The sequence below is a fragment of the Neltuma alba genome, unplaced genomic scaffold (assembly GCF_004799145.2).
Source record: "Neltuma alba isolate B1F8T4 unplaced genomic scaffold, ASM479914v2 tig00010661_pilon, whole genome shotgun sequence".
Taxonomy (NCBI): domain Eukaryota; kingdom Viridiplantae; phylum Streptophyta; class Magnoliopsida; order Fabales; family Fabaceae; genus Neltuma; species Neltuma alba.
In genome coordinates this window covers 91658-118289 of record NW_021635506.1, presented here as the reverse complement: position 1 = coordinate 118289, position 26632 = coordinate 91658, and the positions used below count along the sequence as shown (strand labels likewise).

General features: G+C 34.4%; 2 protein-coding genes and 1 long non-coding RNA gene across 3 annotated transcripts; 1 reads left to right on the top strand and 2 right to left on the bottom strand.

Annotated features, from left to right (window-relative positions):
- LOC114758013 (probable cytosolic oligopeptidase A) lies at positions 1 to 11737 on the bottom strand. The gene is made up of 17 exons (XM_028947011.1): positions 11348 to 11737; positions 11080 to 11247; positions 10440 to 10563; positions 9681 to 9757; positions 8890 to 9033; positions 7091 to 7321; positions 6934 to 7024; positions 6471 to 6592; positions 5702 to 5809; positions 5378 to 5620; positions 3446 to 3591; positions 2900 to 3017; positions 1298 to 1457; positions 1156 to 1187; positions 984 to 1049; positions 580 to 651; positions 1 to 430 (listed from the first exon to the last, which is right to left on the bottom strand). The coding sequence occupies exons 1-17, from the start codon at positions 11735 to 11737 to the stop codon at positions 350 to 352; spliced, it is 2373 nt and encodes a 790-aa protein (XP_028802844.1). The 3' UTR covers positions 1 to 349.
- Positions 11738 to 13481: 1744 nt separating this feature from the next.
- On the bottom strand, positions 13482 to 18336 carry LOC114758014 (serine hydroxymethyltransferase, mitochondrial). Its single transcript, XM_028947012.1, has 16 exons — positions 18141 to 18336; positions 17984 to 18034; positions 17788 to 17874; positions 17410 to 17531; positions 17199 to 17275; positions 16736 to 16860; positions 16521 to 16613; positions 16101 to 16193; positions 15809 to 16006; positions 15569 to 15673; positions 15141 to 15206; positions 14932 to 15009; positions 14605 to 14716; positions 14418 to 14528; positions 14117 to 14288; positions 13482 to 13755 (listed from the first exon to the last, which is right to left on the bottom strand). Exons 1-15 carry the CDS (start codon positions 18228 to 18230, stop codon positions 14143 to 14145), a joined length of 1554 nt encoding a protein of 517 aa, XP_028802845.1. The 5' UTR covers positions 18231 to 18336; the 3' UTR covers positions 13482 to 13755; positions 14117 to 14142.
- Positions 18337 to 25535: 7199 nt separating this feature from the next.
- LOC114758016 (uncharacterized) lies at positions 25536 to 26263 on the top strand. The gene is made up of 2 exons (XR_003741736.1): positions 25536 to 25633; positions 25778 to 26263. It is a non-coding gene; the product is annotated as an uncharacterized LOC114758016 (long non-coding RNA).
- Positions 26264 to 26632: the final 369 nt, after the last annotated feature.

Here is a 26632-nt window from a genome sequence, read left to right as displayed (position 1 = left end):
TGAGTCAAGCAACCAATACTATGGAATTAAGAGAGACTTTACATTGCATTCACAATTTAGATGAATATCCAAGAAGCTTTGCTTCCATAATACTCCGGTCCTAAATATGCTACAAAATGAGTTTTATATTTAGAACTGGAAGGAGTACAAATTATTCAATCAAGAAGAACTCCTCCTTGCATAATAAGATTACAAAGTGACAGAATCCAACGTTTGGACGACAGAGACCTGTGAACCAAGTCTGCATTTTCCAAACCTCGCATATGGAAAACAAGGTTATGCCAAGAAACAACAAAACATTCGAGCTCACCCGCCTGCTTCTACCTAACCTAACATACTGAAGATCATATCAAGCTGCAACTGGTAAAAGGCCACTGTCCCTGAGCAGCGCGTCCGGTGTTGGTTCTCTGCCCCGGAATAGTACAAAGACCTGTATACACATGCTCCAGGTATTAGATAAAAACATCAAGATGCTTTATCAACAAAAGGATAGTCGTATTTGTTGTGATGATTCCTAAATCTTTTTACTAACAAACTTTGAAAGAAAAGACAGAATAATAAAGTGGGGTTCAGATGTACCTCCATCGGTGCCTTGCCGCCGCCAAGAGCAAGAACGGTCTCCCGGAATCTCTTCCCTGTTTCTTTTAGGGCCTATGCAAAATGCATAATGATAGTCACAACTCAGAGGTAAACAAGTAAAAAGGGGAAACATAGCAGAACACCATGGCACGTTTCAATGTTTGACAATGGCTAATGTCTAAAATCACAAACTGTTTACAAAGTATAATGACATGAAAAAGCACCTGGCTTTGCATGGGACGAACAGACAATAAATGTCGATGGGCCAAGCTAATTATCTTCTAATTGCTAAAAAACTAGTTTGTTTTATTTACTAAACTCGCAAAATGGGAGATTTAGAAGATTAAACACATAATCTTATAAGGCAAGAACTCAATCCTTATTGACTGGGTTTTTAATGATACCGTCTTGTTATCCAATCCAGCATCCTCAAATGCAGAGAAAGCGTCTGCAGACAGAACCTCAGCCCACTGTATAACAGACAAATTCATCATTAGATATAATTAAAAGTGGATCACAATTTCAAAGTGCCTTAACCTCAGAAATGTGCTTCAGCATTAAAACAATTCAGAATACCTTGTAACTGTAGTACCCAGCTGCATAGCCACCTAACCATAGCAGAACCCAAAACATTCACATGATGTTAGGTTTCAGGGACAGAGAGTAGAAAACAAGTAACAAAGCATGGTTTCAAAAATATACAAGAAGCAGAGCAAACCTGCAAATATATGGCTAAAACTGCATAGGAACCTATCTTCTGGAAATGGAGGAAGCACTTGAGTTCGCTCAGAAACTCTCCGGTCAACGTCATAGATAGATTCAGATCCCCCGGGAACATATTTTGTATGGAGCTCCAAATCTATACTTGCGTATCTCAACTGCAAGTCATATTTTACAGGTAGTAAATCAGAAGTCATGTCATCTATTTCAAGACATAACTTATGTAGTAAGGACAGTAAAGTCAAAAACGGCAAATAAACTATGCAATCTGGATAAAATATTGAAGCATACAGGTTAAATAGTTTACTGAATAAAGCCCAAGGAAATGTCTTTATGATAAATGCAATCATAATTTCAATTTTATTACCGTTTTTCTTTATAGTATTTGTAATCAATATAATTCTGCCCTTCAAACACATACAATTACAGGAGCAGCAACAGCAACGATGTGCCTTATCTACTAGGTGGGATTAGTTATATGCATTGCACAATGCTACTATGTTCTGTCAAAATCACGTTTTTAGATAAATTGTTGATCAAAAGATCCTGTTCAATAATTTCATTGAGTGTTCTCTTTGATCTTCCTCTACCCCTCTTTATAAAACTCAAAATTATCTACTTCAACCTCCTCACCAACGCCTCTAATGACTTTCTTAGTACATGTCCTGACCACCTTAAACAATTTTTTACCATTTTGTCCTCAATCAATGCTGCGCCAACTCTTCCTTGTATATATTCATCACGAATCTTATCGTTTCTTGTATATCCATATATCAATCTACCCCAACTTTCCATTCTTAATGTCACCTTAAAGCTCAACATTCACTACCATATAATAAGAAGTTAGTTAACTTTTCTCACATACCAAGAAATGAAAATTTAGTCATTAAATGTACCCTAAAGTGATAAAATTTTCCTATTTTGCCCTTAAAGAATGTAATTCAAAAGTAATAAATTATTTTAAATACACTTTTATTATCTCTCATCTCTCTCACATGTTTAATATGGTCAAAGTAGAAAAATCACATTAATTATCTTGACAATGTCTTATAGTTCGGATCATAAATATTTATTCTAATCAACTTCTTATATTATGAACTGGGGGGAGTAGTATTGCTAATCTTGTAGCAATTCGATGCAACTAGAGACAACACAACAGGGGAAAAAATTCTTTCCTTTTCAAAGACAAGCATTTGCAGCAAGAAATTTGTACTGGAACTCTATCTCAAAGGATTGACGACAAGCATGTCCATATGTTTGTTTGTTTCCTCCGCATTTTAAATGTCTGTTAAAAGTATTATAACCCATGCTGGAAAAGGAAATTTCCTCCCTGCCCCCAAATAAACAATGAATAGAGACATCATAAACTATTCCTAATTGAAACCAAAAACAAAAATATATTCCAAGAGGACTGGACACAGGATGAATTTTTGTTCCCCTTGCACAAATTTTTTAATTACTCAATGGCCAAAAACAAAAAAAGGCAAACACTGTTTCAAGAATAGGACCAAAACTTAAATGCCAAATCAGTGGGAGTAACAGAAGTAACTTTCAACCACAAATATAGAAAAGCAATAACTAGCCAATGTACTATAATGACCTGCACAAGACTTCGACTGCCAGCACGGAAGGTCCTAGCAGCAACGAGTTTCAAATATATATCTTCAGGGATACTCTTACCAGTTTCAAAGTGCTTTGCAATTCCCATTAAAGTCTCTCTGTTAGAGGCAAAAAATATTCTAATCGTCTCAGATACATTATATTTTATTAAAAATAAAAAAATAAAAAATAATGAAATTCAGTTAAAAAAAAAAGGGTTAAACATGGTAGTATCAATCTACAACAAAAGTCACCAGAAGGATAAATTATACATATGGTTCTAAAATGGACCAAAGCACTGGAAACCACCTGTAGACAGCCCAGTGATTTTTTCCTCTAAACCAACAGATGAAGAAAGGGGAGACCATAAGCACAATGAAACGTTGAAAGAATTTGTTTGTCAGAAGCTGCTATTTACCTTCAATCAAAACTAGGCCGGAGCACGTATTATATACATTAGGTGTACATCCATGTCCGGTTAAAACAATAGTCAGGATAATAGCAACATCCTAATAGTTAAATACCACGAAACTGTATTCTTAATTACCTATGGTAACACCAGTTTTCCATGAACTGAGAAGGTAATTCAATAGCATCCCACTCGATTCCTCGGATACCAGCAACCAGACCCTCATCTTGCTTAGTAAGCATAAGTTGAAGTGCATGACCAAATTCATGGAAGACAGTCTTAACCTGATAAAAAGAACAGGAAAGAAAAGAACAACCAAGTTGTCATCCCATTAAAACAAATGACTATATGCTGCTTATTGCATGATTAGAATTTTTGATACTTTCTATTTTTTGATAGGAAAAGAAACAAAAGCAACTAAGTGAATTTCAATACTTTATTATAACTCAGCATAAAACTTAATGATCGGTGATTTTTTTTTTCTTTGTTTTGTTTTTAGGTAGTCAATGATTAGTGAGTTTGTCAGTATCGGCAGTTTCTTATGTGAGTTGTGTAACAGTTGGCAGAAGCATGAGCATGATCATGTTTAATAATATGGACCGTCTGCAATGTGAATTTTCCTGGTCGAGCTTTGGCAACCGAAAAGAGTATAAATTTGAAGGGTAAATGTGCACCCAACACTCTGATTTTATTTCTTAGGTATACCTAGAACCCTAATCTTTTTAGTTGTGCAGTTTTTCCCATGATCTATTAAATTTGGCGCAAGCTTACCCATTTCTCAGTTTTATAATGTGATTGTAATAATTTGATAAAAGGAACCAAAATTATTAATTTTAGCTCCATTGAGGGTGTGAGAGTGACATTGAGATTCTTACTTTACTCATTCTTAATAGATTTTTATCCTTCGCTATTTCTCGATGCCCTTCCCATAGGAAATAGCTCGATTATTTATAAAGACAAATGCCAAGAAAATACAATCTGAAATCCGTAAAACGTAGGAAACAATTTCTCCTAAAACATACTTGACGTTGGCGGACCTCCTAACTGATATAATGGTCCGCTGCTGGGAGTGATATCAATTTGACACTGATGGACATGGGCCTAAAGCCCAGTGTTTAGATGCAGAACACGTGAGGAAGGGGTGTTTATGGTATTTATGAATGACAGTTATATTATATAATAGGAGTTAGGGCTATCGTATGGGCATGGAAATTGCGAAGAGTGAATTGTGAGGAGAGTTTCTGTGCCTCTCGAATGCACAGTTTGGTTCTGTTCTTTCTTTGCTTGTAGACCTCCATTAGACCTACACTCTGTGGAGGAGCGTTTTCCATTGCATAACACATATATCCAGATTCTGTGTTCCATTAGACATTCATATCTAGGAGTCACAGATTCCTAAGTTGAGCATTCTGTCTAGTAGTCAGATAAAGCCAACAGATAAAAATCAAACACATCATTTACTTAATGTTGTTTTTGGATTAGGGAGTATTTGAATTTGATTCATATCCAAGTAAATTTTATCATAATTCTTTAGAATTTCAAATCCTCATTATAACCTAGTTATTTCGAAAAAGAGCCCTAACAAAGGATTTTAAGGTATTAGAATTTAAAATTTTTTATATTACCAAATCAAAGGATTTTAAATACACTAATTTTAAATGTGAGATTTTAAATCTAAAATCCAAATCAAAATCCATATATCCAAATGAATTCTAAGGGAATTTTTAATTTTTGCCCATTCTTTCCTCAGAAACTTCAATATTTGAAATATGTCCTAGCATATAGAGCACCGAGGGAAACCATATATGTATATTTTAACTGAATATTAAGGCGTGGGAACTTAATGAATGCCAATCTAGTCCAGCCTCTGGCAAAGTGCCTAAATCTTCCAAGTGCATCAGATCGAAACACTCCCAGTAGCAATTAGTATAGAAATGAAATTCTTAAATGGTGGAATATATAGATAGCTTAGTATAAGCTGCATATTATGGTTGTTTTACACGTCACTCTATTAACAATTGCAGCTCCAAAAGATAAATAAACAAGCACAATGATGAAAATTGAAATCACCTCACCAAATGTCATTAAACTTGGCTTGTCCCCTACAGGTGGTGTCTGACTACACACGATGTTGGCAACAGGCAACCTTGCAGAGGTACCATCACGTGATAATACACGACTGCGAGCAAAAACTTCATCTGTCCATGCACCTTGTCCTTTTTCAGGACGGCTATATGGATCAAAATAGAAGTATGCAATAGGACTGCCTGAAGAATCTTTAACACGGTAGAATCTGACATCTTTATTCCAGGCCTATACCAGAATATTCATGAGTTAGTTTTTAAAATAGATGGTACCCAATACAAGGAACTAAGAATATTTGCATTTAATTACCGGTGCTAGGCCATCAGCTTGCTCAATTTCAATGTCAAAAAGTGTCTTTGCAAGGTTAAAAAGTCCATCCATAACCTTAGGCAGAGAGAAATATGGACGCAGTTCTTCCTACATGAGACAACACCAGAAATATGAGCTTTCTGGTGCAGATAAAAAGGTTTCTTGATAACAAAAGAAAGGCTAAAATACAATCAAAAGTAACAACCTCGAAGTAGTCTGTTCATTATCCTAGAATGATTAATAGCTTCAACAACAAAGTAAGAGATGAAATATGATTAAAGGAATTAGAACCTTGAAACAGTCTATTCTTTATTCAATGGACCAAACAAAAGACTAACAGGCCATCAACTAGGATTGAGGAAGATATACTTAACATGATTGTCAAAAATAAAACGGGTGACTGTCAACTCTGTCCAGCTCGAAACCTTTCAGAGCATTCAAATCACCTAACCAATGACAGATGTTGACACAATCAATTGGACCCATAACAGTGGCCCATCAAATTTTCTCCTGCTCTAATTAAACCCTCTGCTGTACTCTTATTCTGAATTTGAAAGGCATAACAGAACAAACATGATGAACTCCTCCAAAAAATAAACGTTGAATAAAATTTGAACAGTCTTGTAAACATTCCAAAATTGGCTATCATGTCTCCAGTCAATGGTCACTTCATGGCTCCAAAGTGTCCTATTCATGGCAAATTTCTATCTATGCAAGCATGGGAGCACGTGCGTGTGTGTGTGAGAGTGAGAGAGACAGAGAGAGCAACCTCATTAATGTCAAATTTTGATTCGTGGAGCCTCTCACTCCAAAAGCCAATATCCCAATGCGTCAAATCATCAGCTTCTAGTGCACCCTGGCTTTTGGAGAATTTCTTGAGGTCTTCCAAATCTGCAGGTAAAAACACAACACTTGTATTCTTGCATGACAAAAGGAAAGGACTAAAATAATAATAACGGGAGTTGCATTTTTTAAAGAGACCATAACTTACTTCAAAAACATCAGTATTCTAAGATCCATAGTTCTTTACTCTATCTAAGAGAACATGTTTTTCTTAACTACCAACAGAAATATTTGGGGAAAAAAATGGAGAATCCAGCCATCCATTTGAAACAAAAAATGGGAGAGATATTTGAAACAAAAATTGCCCACATAAAACCAAGAAGAATCCAAGAACTAGATGCAATTTAGAGTATGATCCGAACATCAAAACAAAACACATTTGAAACTACCTTGCACAGCAGGATCCCAAGAAGCTCTGCGAAGCTTTTCTAGAAGTTCTTCTGCTTTATCAATAGTAGCCATTTTAGTTGCCATGCTTTCCTGTAGGTTAGACATTAGCAACCCATAATAGGACTCGGTGTAATTCTTAATATGAAATTATTATACCTCGGCATAGTTTTTGTAGCTGAGAAGCCTGGCCTTCTCCAACCTAAGCTTTAAAATTTGGTCAATGATTTGTGTATTATCCAAATCTCCACTAGATGCTCGTTTTACAGATGCCCGATAAACCTCCTCTCGCAAAGTTCGATTCCGAGCATGTTGCCTAACAGCCCCAAGACTCGGAGCATCTAATGTGATTACCCAAGGCCCATTCTCAGCTGTTGCATTTTCATGCCCCTGCAGTCATGGGTCATATTAGCATTGATAAGGTGGTCAATTTCCACGAGTTCAGGAATAAGTTATAACTCAACTGAATAACTAAATGCGTAATAATAAATATTAGAGAAAATGACAAATAAAGACCCCTCAACGTGTGAAATTGCTAAATAGGTTCCTCAATATGAAAAATGGCTTTGAGAGACCCAGTCCTATATTGCAAATATCAAATGACAGTGAAATGTCCAAAGTGCCCTTTTTTCCCCTCTTTCTTCCTCTCCAGATCTCCTTCTCTTTCCTTCTTTTCCTCTCTCTCTTCGTCCTTCTCTTTGCTAGTGGCTTTACCTTCACCGTCCGATGTAATAACACCATTTTTGACAGATTTAGAGTACTTGGAATTGTGATGGTGCATTAGGGCGGGATTGGAAGAGGGTTTCAAGGATTATGGAGGACGTTTTTGGGATTTGAGGGATCTACAAGGAGTTGGGAATTGGGATTAGAGGAAAAGAGTGGTAGTGTTTACGGTGGGGTTAGAAGGTGGTGATGTCAACAGTAAGGATGAGAAGGGGTTGGATCCAAGTAGTAATGTGACAATCATCATGAAAGTTTCGGAAAAGGTGGATTTTAGTGTAAGTTTCTTATAAATATTAAAATTGCCACTGAAATGGATAGGAATTTTGAGCTTGTAGTTACTACTTGGTAATCAAAGAGGTTGTTAGTTTTAATTTTCATATGTAAATGATTGAGCTAATGGAATAAAATTATATTGAATGCAAACATGATTTTCCTATCTCTTGCTAGTAGCTTCATAATATTTTTCAAACATGATTTTCTATCACTCTTTTGAATTCAAATGACTAATTGTAGAAACTGGTTGTTGTCATTTTAACATAAAATCTTAACTAAAAATTCTGTCATTTTAACATAGAAACTTAAATTCCTATAAATTGCTTATCAGAAGTTGTCATTCACTTTACTAAACTTGTCATGAATTGTAGTTTTTGATAAGCATGAAGTTGGTCTTTCAAGCTTGGGTGGAGCTTTTGTTCTATAAGTCATAGATATGTTATATTAGCATGGATGAGATTGTGGAATAAAGAGAGATTGTGGATAATGAGAGTTTTTATATGAAGAGTACTATATTAGCATTACATGTTTTGCAAAAAATTAAATATGCAAGCTCCATGGTTAACATATTTTCATTTCTCCCATTGCAAATCAATGGGTTGGGAAAAACATGGAAGAAAGTCATGGTTCATGAGAAGAAGAATGAAGTCGGAGGAGAGTAGAAGAAAGAAAGAGAAGGAAGAGAAGAGAGAGAGAGAGGGGAAGTCAGAAATTTTTTACAAAAGAGAGAGGGAGAGGGAGAGAAGGACGAAGAGAGAGAGGAAGAGAAGAAGGAAAGGAAAAGACATGGGGTGATGGAAGAAAGAGAAAAAGAAGGGCATTTTAGTCATTTGGGCTTCATTTCACAATTGTAATTTAAGACCCAGTCTCTAACAGCATGTTAATTTAGGGACCCATTTCACCATTTCACATATTTAAGGGTCTTTATTTGTTATTTTCCCTATTATTTCAACAACGCATACCTTAGACACTGCACTTTGTGCAGCCAATCCAAGAGCAGTAGCAGGTAATCCTTCTATCTCTTTCTTATCTGTGATCAATTTTTCAAACTTATTTGTACCATCCAAAACATTCTCCCCAAATTTTTGTGATAACTTTTCCAGCTCCTGCATACGAAATCATGGTAAGTACACAGAGGTGAAAGAAAAAGCAATGATAGTTGAAAACCAATAATGATTATAATTTTTTTAAAAAAAAACAGAGAGAGGAGACTAGAGAGAAAGAGAGATCTATGAGAACAGAGGGAACTAGAGAGAGAACAGAGAGAAAGACGAGAGAGAAGAGGAATCTGAATCTGAAAATTCCTATTAACTTTCATCAACAACCTCACAGTACCTCTATGTCCACAGTCACCGAACTTCACAGCACATGTGGACTGTTTTAGTAAGATGTTAATCCGCAAAACCCAAAAAACTGGAACTTAAATTTTTCAAATATTCATTATGGTTCATTATGGTTCCTATGCTTTCTTTATTTAGATTTTAACTTTTCTACGCTGGGACTAGCAATACCAGTTCATGCTGCTTATCTTGTTCAAACTTTCAAACTATGGAAGATTACAATCCCATGCCTCAACTTCCACCATTCAGAAGTTCAGTTGGTTCCATATAGAAGAGACAAGAATTTTAACCAAAACCTAACGCTCACATTCTAGAAAGTAAAAATAAAAAATATCTACAAGTAAACAAGGAGGAAGAAATTTCACATGTCACATATAGCAACTTTTCATACTTTCACTGTTACAAAAGCTAACCTGCTCAATTTTATTAAACTGCTCTCTTTTATCATCTTGGAGAGCAAAACCAGCAAGAACAGCCCCCTTTATTTGGCCTGCAAAGACACAAGTAAAATTGCCACTTTATAAAAGATTACGCAAGTCCCACACAATATATTTGTTATGTCCAAAAGTAGAAAGGAAGGAACGCTCTGAAATTATGCGTCAGCATATAACTTATTTAACAGCTTGCAAGACAATCCCTGCAGATATTGGAGAACACAAGTTAGACACCAATAAGTAGAATACAAAGTCAGACACTTAAAGCTAAAATGTCCAGTGTCATATAACAGAGAAAATTCATGAGATAATTCACACCAAAATGTGTTCATCAAAATTCGAATACCCATCATCTCTACAGCTAACACAAGATTATCAGAGTTCGGAGGACAAAAAAACCAAAAATAATAGGCGAAACATTTTCTGTTTAGAGGGCGCCAAGGGGCAGCTAGAAGCCTAGAACTACCTCATTCGACCCAAAACCTAACTCATCCAACCATCTAATCTAATTCAGGAGAAAATTAACATCTGACTAAAATTAAAAGAAGTACGAAAAGAAAATTTATCATAAAACCGCAGAAACATTCTCCAAGTTGTGAAATAAGCACACACAACATGTGAACATGCACTTATATGTAACCCAGAGAGCAATTAATGCAACTAAGCATGAAAAATTAACATGCCAACACAGAGTAAACAATCACAAGAACAATAGCATGAGAGATTTAAATTACCGACTTTCAACTATACGTTTCCGAGCATCAGTTAATGTCTTCCAGTCAGGAGATTCTCGAATAGCTTTGAATGCATTATAGATAGGTTTGCTTTGCCGCACCCTAAGAAGAAATCTAACATTTTCTGGCTGCAAACCACAGTTAAGCGTTGTTAGCACAACAAAAGTAGTGCCCACCTAATTCCCGAAAAGGGTACTAAAGTACTCATTTGATCAGCCAGTAGATATAGATAAAAGGAAACAGATTAACATCGCGTAATATGAGAAATGCTCAAACGCCAAGAGTGATGCAAGTACGCGTCTGACTTCTCTCCTCTAGTCTCTGCTGCCAGTCCTTTCACACAGTGACGTCGTCGTTTTCGCTCCCAGACAGAACCACGCCTGCCTGCCACTCGCCGGGGTTTCGCAATTCGCATACTTCAATTAGCACTCGCCACGTATGCTAACGTGGCGAGGGGCTAGCGCGGATTGTTCTGTCTTGTAGTTCAAACGACGTCGTCTAGGGGCAGAGGACAGGCAGCAGAGAGAGAGTGGAGGAGAGAAGAACATCAGTCTCCGTAAGCATTGCATGGGACATGAAGGTATGGCATTAAGAATGCATAAGCTTGGCTGACCAAAAAGATGACAACAAAAACCGAAAAATACCTGAACATCTTCAATGGCAGAACGGAGGTCGGGATTATCCTTGACACCCTTCAGATGCCTGACAATTCCCTCAACAACGAAGAACCGGTCTAAAATCCTCTCCAATGGTTCCACCAGCTTGGGCCACGAAGGCTCCACGGTACGCTCCAATTCCTCCAAATCAACTTCCTAAAATCCCACATTCATGCATGCGGTCAGAATCGTAAGAAAGAATCCAACATGACACAAGGCCCAAAAAAAAAAAAAGACAAAGAAAGAAGCTCCAAACCAGCTTCTTCTGGAGGACCCGAAACGCAGGTCGAACGTGTTTAGCCTCGACAACATCATAAGGAGGAAATTCAAAGTCCCTAAGTAGTGGGTTTCCTTCAGGAGTCTCCTCTAGTGGAGGGATAGCCATTGATGGTGCAGAAACTGAAGAGCCAGTGACGGAGCGAGAGAAGGATAGAGGTGCATTGGTCTTGTGAATGGTGTCATCAGGGTAGAAAGAGAAGGAAGAAGACGAAAGAGGACAAGTATGAGATTCGGGGAAGTGTTTGGGGGCTTTGGAGTAAAGAAGAGAGTGAGGAGTAAGTGGTTGGATGGAACAATAGGGAGGGAAGCGCGTAGCCATGAGCAAGCTCATTATAAGAAGGGCACTTAGCAGAGATCGATCTCTCATCCTTTTACTTTTTTCTATCAATGCTCTGCAAGAAAAATCTTCGGATGGGCCTTAGGCTTATGTTATAAATCTATGGTATTCCCTTGAACTTCATCAACTTCGGAGGAGAAGGAGAAGTTTGTCTCTCATCCTTTTACGTTTTTATCTTTCATAGCATAGAGGGTCACTGACATATACATGCCAGGAAGATTGCCAGTTAAATAGATGTTTGTATATATAAATCTATATCTTGTCGTTTTGATGTATTTATATACGTTCATGGTTAACTTAAAAGTCCTAATTTAGATTAAAATAAAATACTCCAGCTGATTATTTACGTGGAGGATGCTGGGATAATCATTCATAGAGATTGGCTAGTTGTGACTAATTATATGTATCGAGAAGGCATGACCACATCTGATTATTAATTAGCTAAGTTTTCTCATAGTATAGGTGAAAATTTTTATATTCTTAATCAACCTCTACTTCTTTGCCAAGAGGTAGAAGTTGATAAAGAAAGCTAGAATTTTTTTGACTGGTTCTTGTATTGCTCTATTGAGGTAATCATATTGATTTCAGCTTTTCATTCAAATTAGAAGGCAAATGATATATTTTGGTTTCGTTGTGATGTTTATGAAGAGTTCTGTTAGCTGGCATTTCTCTTGTTTGTTTTATTTTATTCCTTATTCCATTTGGTTTATGCTCAAGATGGGAAATATTATTATGTTAATTATTCTTCTCGGTCATTATTATAATTCCTCATTCAACATATAGAGAATGAATGTTTCTGCACCTGCAGGCCTAAAAATGATTTAAATTGTACTACATTATTATCTAACAATTGTAGATTTGAGTTTCAAATTTCGAAATTCCATGGACCTTCATTATATTTTATATACAAGTATGTATGTAATATATATATATATATATATATATATATGTATATATCAAGTTACAACTTGTTTTTTTAAATTCTATATAATAAATTTTGTATCGAAAAGTACTAACAAATTTAAAATATTCATAAACTTAGATTTTAACAAATTAAAGAGCTGGCAGGTATAATAATTTTAAGTATCCATAATACTTTATTTTAATAATTGTTAAAAGAAATTTTAATGTCCGAACTTATTAATTATTGTTAAATTAATATGCATCGCACCAATGAGCCATAGATTTTATATTACATATTGATACGGTATCTTTATTCTTTAACTATCATTAAAAAGGAAGTAATGTAGAAGTTACGAGTGGAAATTGGTTGGCAATTAGAAAAGGGTATATTAAGGGAAACTGTCCATACTGTGGATAGAGTGGAATTTTTTTCCTAGGTTCTAGGTTTAATTCAGGGAGCACATTCTGTGCTCATTAAAAAAAAAAAAAAGAGAGCATAGAATGGTAATCACAATCTGTACTATCTAAATTAATTAAGGATGGTTCAGATTTAATTTAATTTTTTTATTTTAAATAATTGTCTGTTTTAATAGATGCATAATTTCAAAATAATGATAATGTCATAAATGACTCTTAAAAAATAAACTTATCTTTAATAAAAAGTAAAGTTTAAATTTCGTTATAGTGACAAGCACACAATACTGCTTACTATGGTAAATATTGAATGAGAACTCTTTAATTTATGCATATAACCGACCATATCTAGTAAGATAAAATTTGTTGTTGTCACAATTTATCCCTAACGTATGCTAGATACTGTGAAAAATGTGAGCAAAAACCATAAAACTTTATCTGGGGCGGTTATCAGCACTTGGGCGGAGTACCATGCGGTGGCAAATTTGGTTTATTAGTAGCTATCAGCATTTAAATAGTTAAGCATGTTCCAGAAACTTGGTATTTGAAGGCTCCAAGGCATATGTAGCTATACATTTCATTAAGACATTCAAGGTCAACAAGTTTTACTAGATCCGTACATATTAATTGAGGCTCAGAACTAATATTCATGAAAATCTCATCCTCCTCTTTTGCCAGTGAATAAAACTTTATTCCCTTGAAAATGTTTGACATTAGCACATCAGTGTAACCTGCCAAATAGCAAACAAAATACACGAGTGAACATCAGACTGTGGATGATGAAATTTTGCCAAATTCAATGCACTGCAAGGTCCACCGCAGTACAGAATACATGAGTTAAAATTAAAAAGAAATTCGTATTTTCTTGAATTGTTTAAATTAGATGATATCATGCAACTGTGCACCAAAATTTGATGACATAAGGATCTTGTAATTGACATTAACAAGAGTAAAAACTAGGACTGTTGGTTATGTAACTAAGAATCAGAAGTATAAAAGCAGTCATTATGATTCACATTGCATATCCAAACATTATATATATATTTTTTCGAAGGAATCTTTCTTTACACTAATCTTCAGAAAAAATCACACCTGAAGGGAATTTATTTTAGTTCTTCTCAGTTCTTGTACTTCATGGTTGCTTTATCAAAACCAATTGTTGGAAATTGTTTGGCATACTCCTCAACATCATGGCGGAGTTTTGCAACCTCTGATTGGATGTTAGGGGACTGCAAAGTGGTCACAAAGTCCTTCAATTTTGTACCTGATTCAAGAATTCAACAGCAACCCCATGTTAGGTCTTTCAAGCACCCAACAAGACTACAGCAAAAGTTTCATAGGCAGTCCAAGATAAAACAGGCTCAAATTCAGAAAGCATATATAACGTATATACCTTTGGTTTCTGCCTTAATCTTCACAGCCAAATTTACCGCTGCATCGAAAAACTCTGCTACCTTAGCAAAATCCTCCTCAACAAATCCCCTAGAAGTAAGAGCAGGGGTTCCTGAAATCCACAACAGCTATCTGAGTAATTAACTGAAGATAATAAAAGCAATAAATAAGCAATGAAGACCCTGTACCCATCCTGATGCCACCAGGAACCATAGCAGACACATCTCCAGGAACTGTGTTTTTGTTAGCTGCAATGTGAACTGATTCCAACACCTTCTCGACTCTGGAGCCATCAATTCCCTGCACAAAGGATTAAAAACAGTGATCTTGTGTTAAAACTAGCTCTCAGAATGACAAATTATAGCTTCCTCTTATGGATCTCACATGCTCTACCTTTATTCAAAAAATCCTTGAATTACATCCAGATGACAATAAAGTAACAAGTCAGATTTATGAACAAAAGTCTAGAACCTAGAAATAATTCATAAATGGAAGTTAAAAGCAATTGTTGTTACCTTGTTCTTGAGATTCACCAGAACCAGGTGATTCTCAGTTCCACCAGAAACTAGATCATAGCCCCTTTCAGCGAGAGTCTGCAAAATTACTAAGATTTCAGCGTTAAATTACAAGCATCACCCTCGTCCAACCAGGAAATAATGAACCATTATTGAATAGATTGTGTGTATGTGAGGAGGATGCCCCCCATTATAACGTTCTCTGTTACCTGTGCAAATTTTGCGCAATTGCTGAGAACTTGCTCTTGATATGCTCTGTACTCCGGAGTAGTAGCCTGCATCCACACGAGATTAAAACAATAAGTACTGAAATATGGTCTTTTGGAATTACAGACCTCTGGCCGTTAAACATGAAACTTCTCCAAAGCATCTATTTGGCATTTCTGGAGTCTTGTCACAATCAGTTAAAATAACCTAATCTTTAATGTTCAAACATTAAAGCTGGCATCACTCAAATTATGTCACCCTTCAAATAAACCTCATTAACGAACCATTTGAATAGTAAGATATTCTGTGCGAAAGTGAAAAAAGATTAAATCAGTACATTGTATTTTTTTCAATAAGTTGCAATTCTGCAGGGATCATCACAATTGTAAGAGAAAAATGAAGCTCGTGATTATCTTCTACCATTGTGTACCTGTTTCAATGCAACAGCCAACCCAGTAATAGTGTGGTTGTGAGGACCACCTTGTAAACCAGGGAAGACAGCCTGATTAATTTTGTCCTCATAGTCATACAACACCTTCAAAAGAATGAGTTAGTGTTAGGATAGGTTATTGAAAGTACTAACTGGCCTGATAATGAAAAAAAAGACTTACTAAACATTACAAGTTAAAAAGTACACAAATCTCTCAAATGAAAATATTCAGGAATTTACCTCTTTTCCTTGTTTGTCGGTTCCTTTCACCCCCTTCCTGTAGAAAATCATAGCTCCACGTGGACCACGAAGTGACTTGTGAGTTGTGGTAGTTACAACATCCGCATAATCAAAAGGTGAAGGGATAACACCGGCAGCAACCAACCCACTGATGTGTGCCATATCTGCCAACATGATTGCTTTCTGTTTATCACACACCTGTCACATTCTCAAAAAGTTAACCCTGGCCTCCCACGTAGTAATTTGAAGCAAACTGTGAAACCTAGGGTCATTATATATTTTATATTATTACCTTGCGTACACGATCATAATCATATAAACGTGCATAAGCACTCGCACCAGCAACTATTAATTTTGGCCTGAAGAGAGCGGCTGATTTCTCCATCTGCATGTCAAAACATTCCACGTCATTAAGCACCTTTTTCTGACACACAAATGATGGCTATATCTGACTCACTCGTGGCAAATCGAATCAGAAGAATTCTTAGTTACTCAGCAAACTTGTTTTGTGAAAATAACAGAATGGATCATTAGATGAGTAAGCTTTCAGACTGCATTTTAAAAAATAGAGATACAATGACAGTAATCAGTAATACGTGCGTGTGTTATGAAATTGTCTGCCATTTCAATTAGTGATGAAACTTGAATCTCGAAGTACATACAGATTACGATCAAACATGAGTGTGATCATAATAAAATAACAACAATATACCTGATCATAGTCGATGTATCCGGTGCTTTCGTTCAATCTGTATGGCATTGTCTCGAAAAATATTGAGACTGCCGATATCTTTTTGGTGTCAGTCTGCGTAGCGGAAATGGTGGCAGCGCCAAAAATGTTAATGATTTATTTAGATAAATAACCGGATGATAGTGTAATGAACAGAGAATCATATACAACAGCAGCAGGATTGAAGTTGAAAATACCTGGTATCCATGAGAAAGATGCCCCCCATGAGGAAGGTCTAGTGCCATGATTCTCTCGTGAGGTTTTAGCAATGCTGTGTAAACATGGAAATTTGCAGGAGACCCAGATAGGGGCTGCACGTTCACTGCAATTTAGAGATCATATTGACATATGAGTGAACTTACCCCCGAAAAACTTCAAAAGAGCTCATGGAAAATCCGATTTAAATTTTGACACGCAAAGTCCATCGGAAACTACAAAGCTGAGATTCTTAGTTTAAATGTTTATCCATAATTGTGCATTGCTAGTTCCGATTTTATTGGAGAAACAGTAATGATGATGATAAAAGAGTAGAGATGCAAAAATTCTTACTTATACCAAATACACTACTATCGACAAAGAATAAAAACAGTTACTACAATCCATATAGAGGAAAATTGTTGACTTTTTCTTTGACTGATATGTTTTGTCTTGTGAACTTGCCTCCCCATTTAGCTGGGTCCAGCCGAAATGCCTCCAGGGCACGCTTCTGGCATAGTGTTTCTGCCATGTCAATGTACCTTCAAAATGGAATATCCAGAGCATTGAAATCGATCCGAACTGTTACTTAACAATAAATCTATGATACTGACCACAGTATCTTATGCATGAATCATCAACAGAAAATCATGTAGAAAGTAAAAGAATGACGTACTCATTTCCACCATAATATCTGGCACCAGGGTATCCTTCACTATATTTGTTAGTCATGATGGAGCCAACAGCTTGCATTACAGAGACAGAAGTAAAATTCTCTGAAGGTATCAGTTCCAACCCCTTCACCAGAAGACAATAAGTCAATCATATGAACTAACGGAAAATTTAAATGCCAGTTCTGAAAAGTACAAAGTGACTACGGACTCTTAATCTGGAAGATGAATTTTAATTGTGTGTTCCTTACTATGTAAAATACTACAGTCGGGTTCTCTTTCAAAACTCAAACAAATTGAGAACTGAATTTGAAGTGTAAGCTGCCGAAATTGGCCATAAAAATACAGGCTCAAAAGATGTAAACTGATACTGCCAAGAATACCTTCCATTGTCTAGCTTTCTCGAGCTCAATTATATCTGCAATCTCAGGGTCAACAACCTCAAGTGGAGCATTCAATTGCTTCGGCCACTGCAAAGGAAATGCTCGAAGTCAAACATCAGAACCAATTAACATAGACAAAGAACTGCACTCCCTCCTATGATTAAAATCCAAGCCTCTAATCTTGAGTTAAACTTACTGAAACACCGGATCTCTCCTTGTCATACACAGCTTCATCGGGCAAAGACGACTGCAAAAATGAAACCGAATCTGAGATAAAATACAAGAAACGAGGAAACAAGGAAGGATTTGAATGAAAATTCTCTGGGAAGCAAATACGAAAGACATATGAGAACCTTGTAGTAAACAGAGCCGGCACTGAATAGAGGGCGCAAAGGCTTGTCGACAGAAGATGAGAGCCTGCGAAGAGCCATTGCCATTGCCATCCTTGTGGCTTTCTTCCTCAGATGCAGAGAGAAAGTGAGGGATTTGTGAAATGGAAGAAAATTGAATTTTAGTTTGGAGGTCTTGTCGTTCTCCTAGTTTGGTGGTTGATAATCCTCTGCTTATCCCACACTTCCCTATGCCGCATTCGTTTGCGGTTGGCGCCACTGAAATTTACTAAAATTGTGTTGGATTTTTCTTTTTATGATTTTATTTCATGCTTTTAATGTACACCATAAAATATTTTTTCTTAACTATCGCTCAATTGTCGGGTGAGGTAATATCTGGGCAAATATCTAAAGTTCAAGCCTTTATGATGTGATATTATGATTTTATCTTAACATTTTAATATGAGGATTTCATTTGTTTTTGAAAGACTCGTTTATAATATAATAATAATCGGGTAAAATAATTGGATGTATTTATTATAGATTATTTAAAAAACAAAAGGAAGAAAATATATTAAAATATATTCTTTTTAATAAAATATTTGCATTATTTCCGTCAACTGAGGTAAAACAGGATGTCTATAAACATAATATTATGTATAAAAATTAAATAAATTCACTTTTGGTAAAATCATGAATATAATCTCTTTTAAGATATAGAAAAAAAAATTTCTAATAATTAGATTCATTTTATTTATAAATAAAGACTAAAAGTCATACTTTCAATTACTTAATTAAAAACAAGATCTTATACCATTTGCGCTAATTTAAATTGGTGAGAAAATTAAACTTTTTAATGCCAAAATGTGAGTAGTAAAGAAGACTGTAAATAAATATTTTAGTGTTTAGAAAAATGTGAACTGAGTTATTTTTTCAAATGAGAAAATCAGTATTTTTTGTAATGTTTCAATGCTGCTGCTGTTGTTATTATTATCATTATTATTTCAAATTTCAAGATTGTAATTGGCTACACGATTTAGCTTTATCATTTTTTTACCAGCAGAATTTAGCTTTATGATCAAATTTTATTATTTTATATTAATATAATTCGCAAGAAGTTACTGTTTTTTACGAGTTAGTATTTTTGTCACATACTTCTCAAAAATTAGATTTTTCTCCCAGTTAAAAATTAATATTCCTCTGGTCCTAAATATAAAATATTTATATTAGTAGTTATTTTTCTGATGTATTATCCTCAATTAAATTCTTATTTCACTGCCATATTTCTTTTTAATTGTGTGTGTCTCATATTCACCTTTCATTGCTTTTGTATAGTAGGGTACAATTCCCATTTTTTTTCACTGAAGCGGTGAAGCCTCGCATTATTCTTTATTATATCACATTATGATATTAAAAATTAATATTTATTTCATGATGTAATATCTCGCCGTAAATGATTATCTATCCATACAAATTAAAAATATAAAACAATTTATTTTATTTTAGAATTTATTATCACTCTATATAATAAAATTTAAAAATAAAAAAATCTGCTGTGGGTCCAAACGCCTACTTTACTGCATACATTAATATTGATGATTGATTGATGATGATGACTATTTTTATTAAAATAAAAAAAAGGATTTAGCTTCAAATTTCATGACCGTGTTGTGAAAATGTTTGGATGAAGGAAAGGGACAAAGTGGAGACACAAAATAGAAATTTATGTGGAAATAAACAAAAATGTTTGTGAGAAATAAAAGGGACCAGGAAAGGCCTATCCACATTGAACCATTCCTTGGCCACACAGTCTCGTCGGGTCTCATGATAGGGTTAGTCTCTCTAATTTGCTTCAAGAAGCGCCACTTGGCACCAATCCCTTTTTAATCATTTTTCCTTCATTTTTTTAATTCAAATCAATAATATCAATATATAAAAGATATCTGGCTTTTATTAATAATTGAGTTGAATGAGAACTGGAGAAAATCGATTTTTATTCCATAAAATAAAAAGCTTTTTGAATGGGGAAAAAAATTTACATTACTTGAGTTACTTTTGGTCCAGCCTAACAATATTCAAATTTAATTAAGTAATACTACCTCTAGTCTTTAATATAAAAACTTATTTAATTTTTATTTTGATCCTAAATATAAAATCTCAATTTACTTTGTCTCTCATATTTAACTATTTTTTCTCAATGTAGTTCTTGTAATAATAGTAGTGAGGATAGTTTATGAAAAACAACACCTATTTATTACAAATAAATAAATTAAATAATTTTTTTAATCTACTCAAGTTAATTAATTGGCTGTTATATTAGAAAGAGGAGGTAGTATTAAATTTCAGATAATTGTATAAAAATATCACGAGTATAATTAAATTATAATTACTTGTTGGGCCTTCTGAAAGAGGGATTGGGATCCATTAAAATAATCAAGGCCCATAACAGAACATGTATCACAAAAACTCTTATTGAATTCGAAGGATCCATTGTATCACAAAAAAAAAAAAATGGAGGGATCCAGGTAGACCCGCCATTTATCCCTGACGAATCAATACTCATGATGAAAACTTGAAACTCAAATGATTTAAAAATAAATTTAGTGTTGCACCAAAAATATTAAATATCAGCTAAGAGATATATTTACATTTAATATTTAATTATGTCTCAAATACAATTGCCTATGGTGAAAGAAAACACATGTTCTTTTTTTTTTGGTTGACTTAGGGTATCCACTATTGGTAACAATAACTAATCTCTTCATACTCTAGACCTTTTGAAGAAAGGTATTCTCCTATTAAAGATAATCATATTTAAAATATTGTCGAGTACTAAATGTAAGCACCTCTCCATTAGGAATTTGAACCTTAATTCGTCACGTTGTGAGGAATTAGCTCTTTTAACTAAGTCTAACCCCATTGGTTTTTAGTGTTAAAAATTATATTCTATTAAAACAAACTAAAGATTAACAACAAAAAGGTCCAGAAGAAAATCAACAAAGCAAAAGGGCTGAAACCCAAACAATACAAACCTAAACCCAACAACTCCACCATCGCAGACACTAATCCTAAACCAAGCCAGAGCGAGGAAAGTGGAGGAAAGAACTAAAGCGCACACATTTGTACCTCAAATATGCATATCCTTTGAGAATAAGGGTGCAATATATGTTTAAATTGCGTCAATTAAAATTTGAATTATAATCGAATTAACGAATATTTCATCTTATAATTGGATGACATATAAATTCATCCTGTTACTCCTTCTGGCACATATAAAGCTTCCTACCTTTTTTAAAAACATAAAGCTTCATACCTACGCTTAATGAGTTCGTTAATGTTATGCATTAAAACAAATACAGTGAATATGCATCACTATGCAAAAGAGAACGTATTAATATAATAAAAAGCATAGGTTGAAAGTCGCACTATTCGTAAATCAGCAGCAGTAAGCAGCACAAAATATCCTAAACTGTGTAAATATATAATTTAAGAGTCACCATATCCTGACTCGAAACTTACCATATACTACCTGATCCTTAATACTCCTCCGGTCCTTAATATAAGACCCATTTAACTAATTTGATTAGATTAAAAAAGTTAGATAAGTTAGTTAATTATAAGAAATGTGACATGTTTTTTCTAAAACACCATAATCATCTTTTTTAATACCCCCTCTCTCTCTTCTACTTGATTATGATTGGGAAGTATTCATAGGGGTAATGTAGAGAAAATTGATAAATATGAGAAATGGGTCTTATATTTAGGACAAAAACCAACTCAACAATTAGGTCTTATATAAAAGACCGGAGGAGTATAAGAACTAGTTATGAGTTAAATTTAGTCCTAATATAATATCTCAATTCACTTTACCTTATATCTTTTCTTAAAATATCCCTATTAATTGTAATTCTCACCAATAGATAATTTCAATCATATCTAATACACATGATTGAAGAGGTTTAGAGAGACCAACATATATTTGTGACAAATAACCAATTTAACTAATTTTTTTAATATCTTCAAATTAATTATTTAGCTCTTATATTGAGAATCAGAAATAGTATATCCTAATAAATCATGGAATCACATGATTATTCAAGACTTATTGTTTGTGTATCTCTTCTATCTCGTTCCAAATGTAACAGCTAGTAGAAATTACAAGTAGGATCAAATCCCTTTTCTTAGCAAAAGAGCTTTCATGTTATTATATTATAAAACTGCTCACAGACACGTATATCAAAATAAAATGTACGGTAGATTTGTGAAGCAACAGTATCTTAATTAGGGAGAAACAGTGGATTTTTAGCAAAGTTGGTTTTTTTCACAAAGATGCATGCATGTGGCCCAGCAGCACCATCATTCTGTGTACATGTGCATTATTAGATTATTGGCCCCGCCATTGTCATACGTTTGTCTACCTTGTTCATGACAAACTACATGTAATTCCAAGAAAATAATAACTTGTTTATTTGAAACATCCTAGGCAATAATATATAATCGTACCAAATTAAATAAACCCCTCTCTCCCTCAATTGATTCACCTCATCCCCACATCGATCTTTTATTACATTAGAAAATAATAACATTTGGAGTACTTCCACTTTACTGGCCACTTCAATTATGTGAAAAGCATGAATTATTACAGGAAAATTTTTAGCTTTAACATATTCGGCATTTTTCACTAGTGTACTTTGTTTGGTTGTTATTGTAGCTGCATTATTACTAAGCTTCGATTTATGCAGGAGAAATATGTGTGTGTGTGTACAAGAACAAGCCGTTTGATTGAGAAATGACGAGTGGAAGAGAATCAAATTGAAGAGGTCGCACTGAAAACTGTGCGCTCTAGTTTGTTTTTAGCAAAGACAATGCATCTTCTTTGCCTTAATTTGTAAATGTTGGGGAAACACGACGGGTTATATCAAGTCCCCACATATATAGCTACGCCTGGCCACCACTATATATATGTATAGATTATTACCCTTCTAACCCTAAATGTAAGAGTTACAGTTAGTGTATGAGTTTGTTTTGATTCTAAATATAAGAATGTTAGATTTCTAAACTATAAATATATGTTAAGATTCTCTGTCTATCAAAATGACTATAACCCCACATATTATATATATGGTTATGTCTGATCACTACTATGTACTACTTCCGATCCTTAATATAAGATCTTGTTTGAATTTTATTTGGGTCCTAAGTATAAGACCCTAATCCATTTTGTCTCTCATATTTATGTATTTTTTTATAAGGTAGTCCTTCTAATAATATATAGTAGTTGTAGCCAATTCACTTGATTAGCAAGAATATTTTATAAAAGATAACATCTATTTATTACAAATAACTAACTTAGCTTATTTTCTTAATCTCCTCATATTAGTCAACTAACTCTTATAATTAGGACTGGAGATAGTATTTATATTAACGGTCTCTCGGTTCTAAATGCATGAATTAGTTAAAAAATTTGTTTTGTTCTAATGTAAGACTATGATTTTAGGAAACAAACACATATTTCTTATAAATAAATAATATAACTAATTTTTTTAATATTTATGAACTTCTATATTTAGTGTTCGAATGAGCAGTAGTGATAATCAATTTTTTTTGTTTTGTTATAAATAAATAATATAACTAATTTTTTTAATATTTATGAACTTCTATATTTAGTGTTCGAATGAGCAGTAGTGATAATCAATTGACTACGTTTTAATTCAAATTAATCCACTTGAAAATTTATTTGAATTTTATGAGCAAGCTGAAACCTTAGATTAGGCCACTTGGTTATGAGAATGTTTACTTTGATGAGTACATACATGTGTTTTTGTAATTCTTATTGATGGTTATGGATGTCACAACCAATACTTGGATAAAACCTAGAATTAATTTATACTTAGGACTTATTTCAATTCATGATTAATAGAGACGTTCACATAAATTGAGGCAAAACTTCTCCCATATATTTACTTTATATTTGTAAGTTACGATTAAAAAATTGCCTATAAGCTATTTATAAGTCATTTCAAATAAACCTTTACTCTATCACCATAGTTCTGAGAACTTATCTACATTTAAAAGAGTGACATATAGTTAAAATTATTCGACATGCAAGCACAAGTTTGGGTACACCGTGCACTACTATACGGCGATTCCCCTTCTGATGGTTCATTTACATGTGTACTTTTCTAAAGTTCCTAGCTGTTTCTGGACGTGGTCCAGGCTAGAGAGCAATGACTTGGCTTCCATAAATCCTCAAATACGCATAAACGATCAAATATCAAATACTTGTACTAAATACTAAATGAAGAATTTGATGATTTAATAATGGTTAAGTGAGTGTTAAGACCTAATTACAGTAACATACCGATTGGTCCGATGTCAGAACGAGTTAATCAGGACCTAGTCGATATTTGCAACCTAATGAGATTAAATACCTAGCTGTGAATATCCAAAAAAAAAAAATTTTTGCGAAGAATGATCATAAAGTCTTAAAAAAGAAACATAATTGCTAAAAATCTCAATGGTAACGGAGCAACCTGTAATGACAAACTTGAATAGAAGAAGTGACAACTTCTCAATTGTTATTTTCACTTTTTGGTAGTTATCTTTTTTTTTAAAAATCTCGTTATAATTCTCTCTATTGTTTTTTAAATTTTAATGTCACTCTTAAAGTCATGAAAAGGGGAGCCATGGAGCAACTAGTTAAGTTGCCTCTATGTGACCAAAAGGTCACTAGTTCCGGTTGTTGAATTAGCCACTTGAAAATAATTTTCGAGATAAAACTACCTATATCAAATGTTACGAGATCTTGCGGTCCCCGAATCCTATATGAGCGTGGAATGCCTTGTACACTGTACTACCTTTTTTCCAATGTCACCCCGTAAATATTAAAAGAGAAGCAATAATGCGCTGTCTTTGAAGGACGAATGTTAGTTTTTTAGCGCAAAAAAAAAAAAAAAAACCGGATATATCATCTTTAATCAAACATGGAGCCAGTGTGTGAATGTGATCAGACTTGTCACTGAAGTGCATCTTCCTTGATATCCCATACACAGTCGCAGACAGTATCACTTTTAAACCGCATAGCATCTGATGCACAACCGAAGGATATCTATATCTGTATACATGTAAAGAGAAAGTTCTGATGTAATATGTCCTTAACCTTAAGTATATCTTAAGTATTTAAATAATCTCTGTCATTTGAATGTAATAACAAAATTAATTAATAAAAAAGTCACATATTTAAAAGCCAGTAGCAACGTTACTCAAAGGAACATGGATCTCGGAGAGTAGTGAAATAAATTTACAGTGCACGAAGCCACTATAAATGGTAGCAACATCGTAAGTCCTTATGTAAATCGTTGCCACTTGCCCCGAAAAATCAGTCACAATCTTAACTCTTCGGAAAAAGGAAAACCTTTATCGTTTCAGTACGATCCTGTTAGTTACTCCCAGAATTTCGACGACGGTTGTCACCTTCACGAACAGCGACGCCTTCCCCTGTTCTTCCAGGATCTCAGGTCGGTTCCATTAAAAATCTCCGAAATTCAACATAGATTACCATCAATTGATCAATTAATTTAAGTTTCTCTTAAGTTGTTGATCTGTGATTAATTATCGGAACTCTGTTTGATTTTGTTGCCTCTGTTCTTTGCTCTGTGCAGTGCTGGTCCAGTACTGGATCGATTGGAATCTGCGAAAAAGCATGAATAGGTTGTTCATCCAAGTCACATCACATAGCGCTGTTAGTCCTACTGTGAGTGGCTGCTGAAAACAGCAAGTGCAGGTCAGGTCTACATTATCCCGAGTTTGAAATTCCGATTTCCACTTTCCCAGAAAGGAGAGAAAGAAGATGCTCCGATGAAAGGGATTGGAGATTAAGGATTATTATCATTATTATTATAATTAATCGCCATTAACGACGAAGAATGGCGGTAGAAATGAATCAAATCCTCTCTCTCTCTCTCTCTCACAGAACACACACACAGTGTGAAGAAGAAGGAAGGTCTCAGTCTCAGCAATTCCCTGGTGAATAATATTGGTGATGCGTGTTGAATGATGACGCTCTGGTTTTTCTTTTCTACCCAAGTGAATCAAATCAAAGTGTGGATATTGTGAGATTAGTGAAATGATTTCCCAAATTGATGAAACATGCTAAGTATATTTAGTTTTCTCAGCTCTCATTTTCCAGAGATGTGGCCTCTCTGCTTGTGGGGTATCCTTAACATGTTTCTGATACAACCAACGTGCTATAGTGGTTGAGTACTTGACATATATATGCTTTTTATTATTATTTTTCTTATCACTATTATCATTGCTTTTTTGACTAAATTACCCGCAATTTTCTTAAATTTTGAGTTATGAGCATATAATCTTCTTGTTATTTAAATTTCAAAAATAAATTTTGCTGTCAACAAGTTGCCATACTAGAAGTGCTATCAGTTATATTGAGTTCTCGAATCTGGGGTTAACATGTTTGTGTGTGTTTAATTATATAAAATAAAAAAGATAATAATTTT

Coding starts and splice junctions, on each gene's coding strand:
- LOC114758013 (XM_028947011.1), bottom strand. CDS start 11,737: ATGAGAGATCGATCTCTGCTAAGTGCCCTTCTTATAATGAGCTTGCTC. Junction 9,758..10,439: donor TCGGAAACGTATAGTTGAAA/GTCGGTAATTTA, acceptor GTGTCTTTGCAG/GCCAAATAAAGGGGGCTGTT. Junction 1,188..1,297: donor TTTTAGCCATATATTTGCAG/GTTTGCTCTGCT, acceptor TGCTATGGTTAG/GTGGCTATGCAGCTGGGTAC.
- LOC114758014 (XM_028947012.1), bottom strand. CDS start 18,230: ATGGCAATGGCAATGGCTCTTCGCAGGCTCTCATCTTCTGTCGACAAG. Junction 15,674..15,808: donor CCGACAAACAAGGAAAAGAG/GTAAATTCCTGA, acceptor ATTCTTTTGAAG/GTGTTGTATGACTATGAGGA. Junction 14,717..14,931: donor TGGTGAATCTCAAGAACAAG/GTAACAACAATT, acceptor TCCTTTGTGCAG/GGAATTGATGGCTCCAGAGT.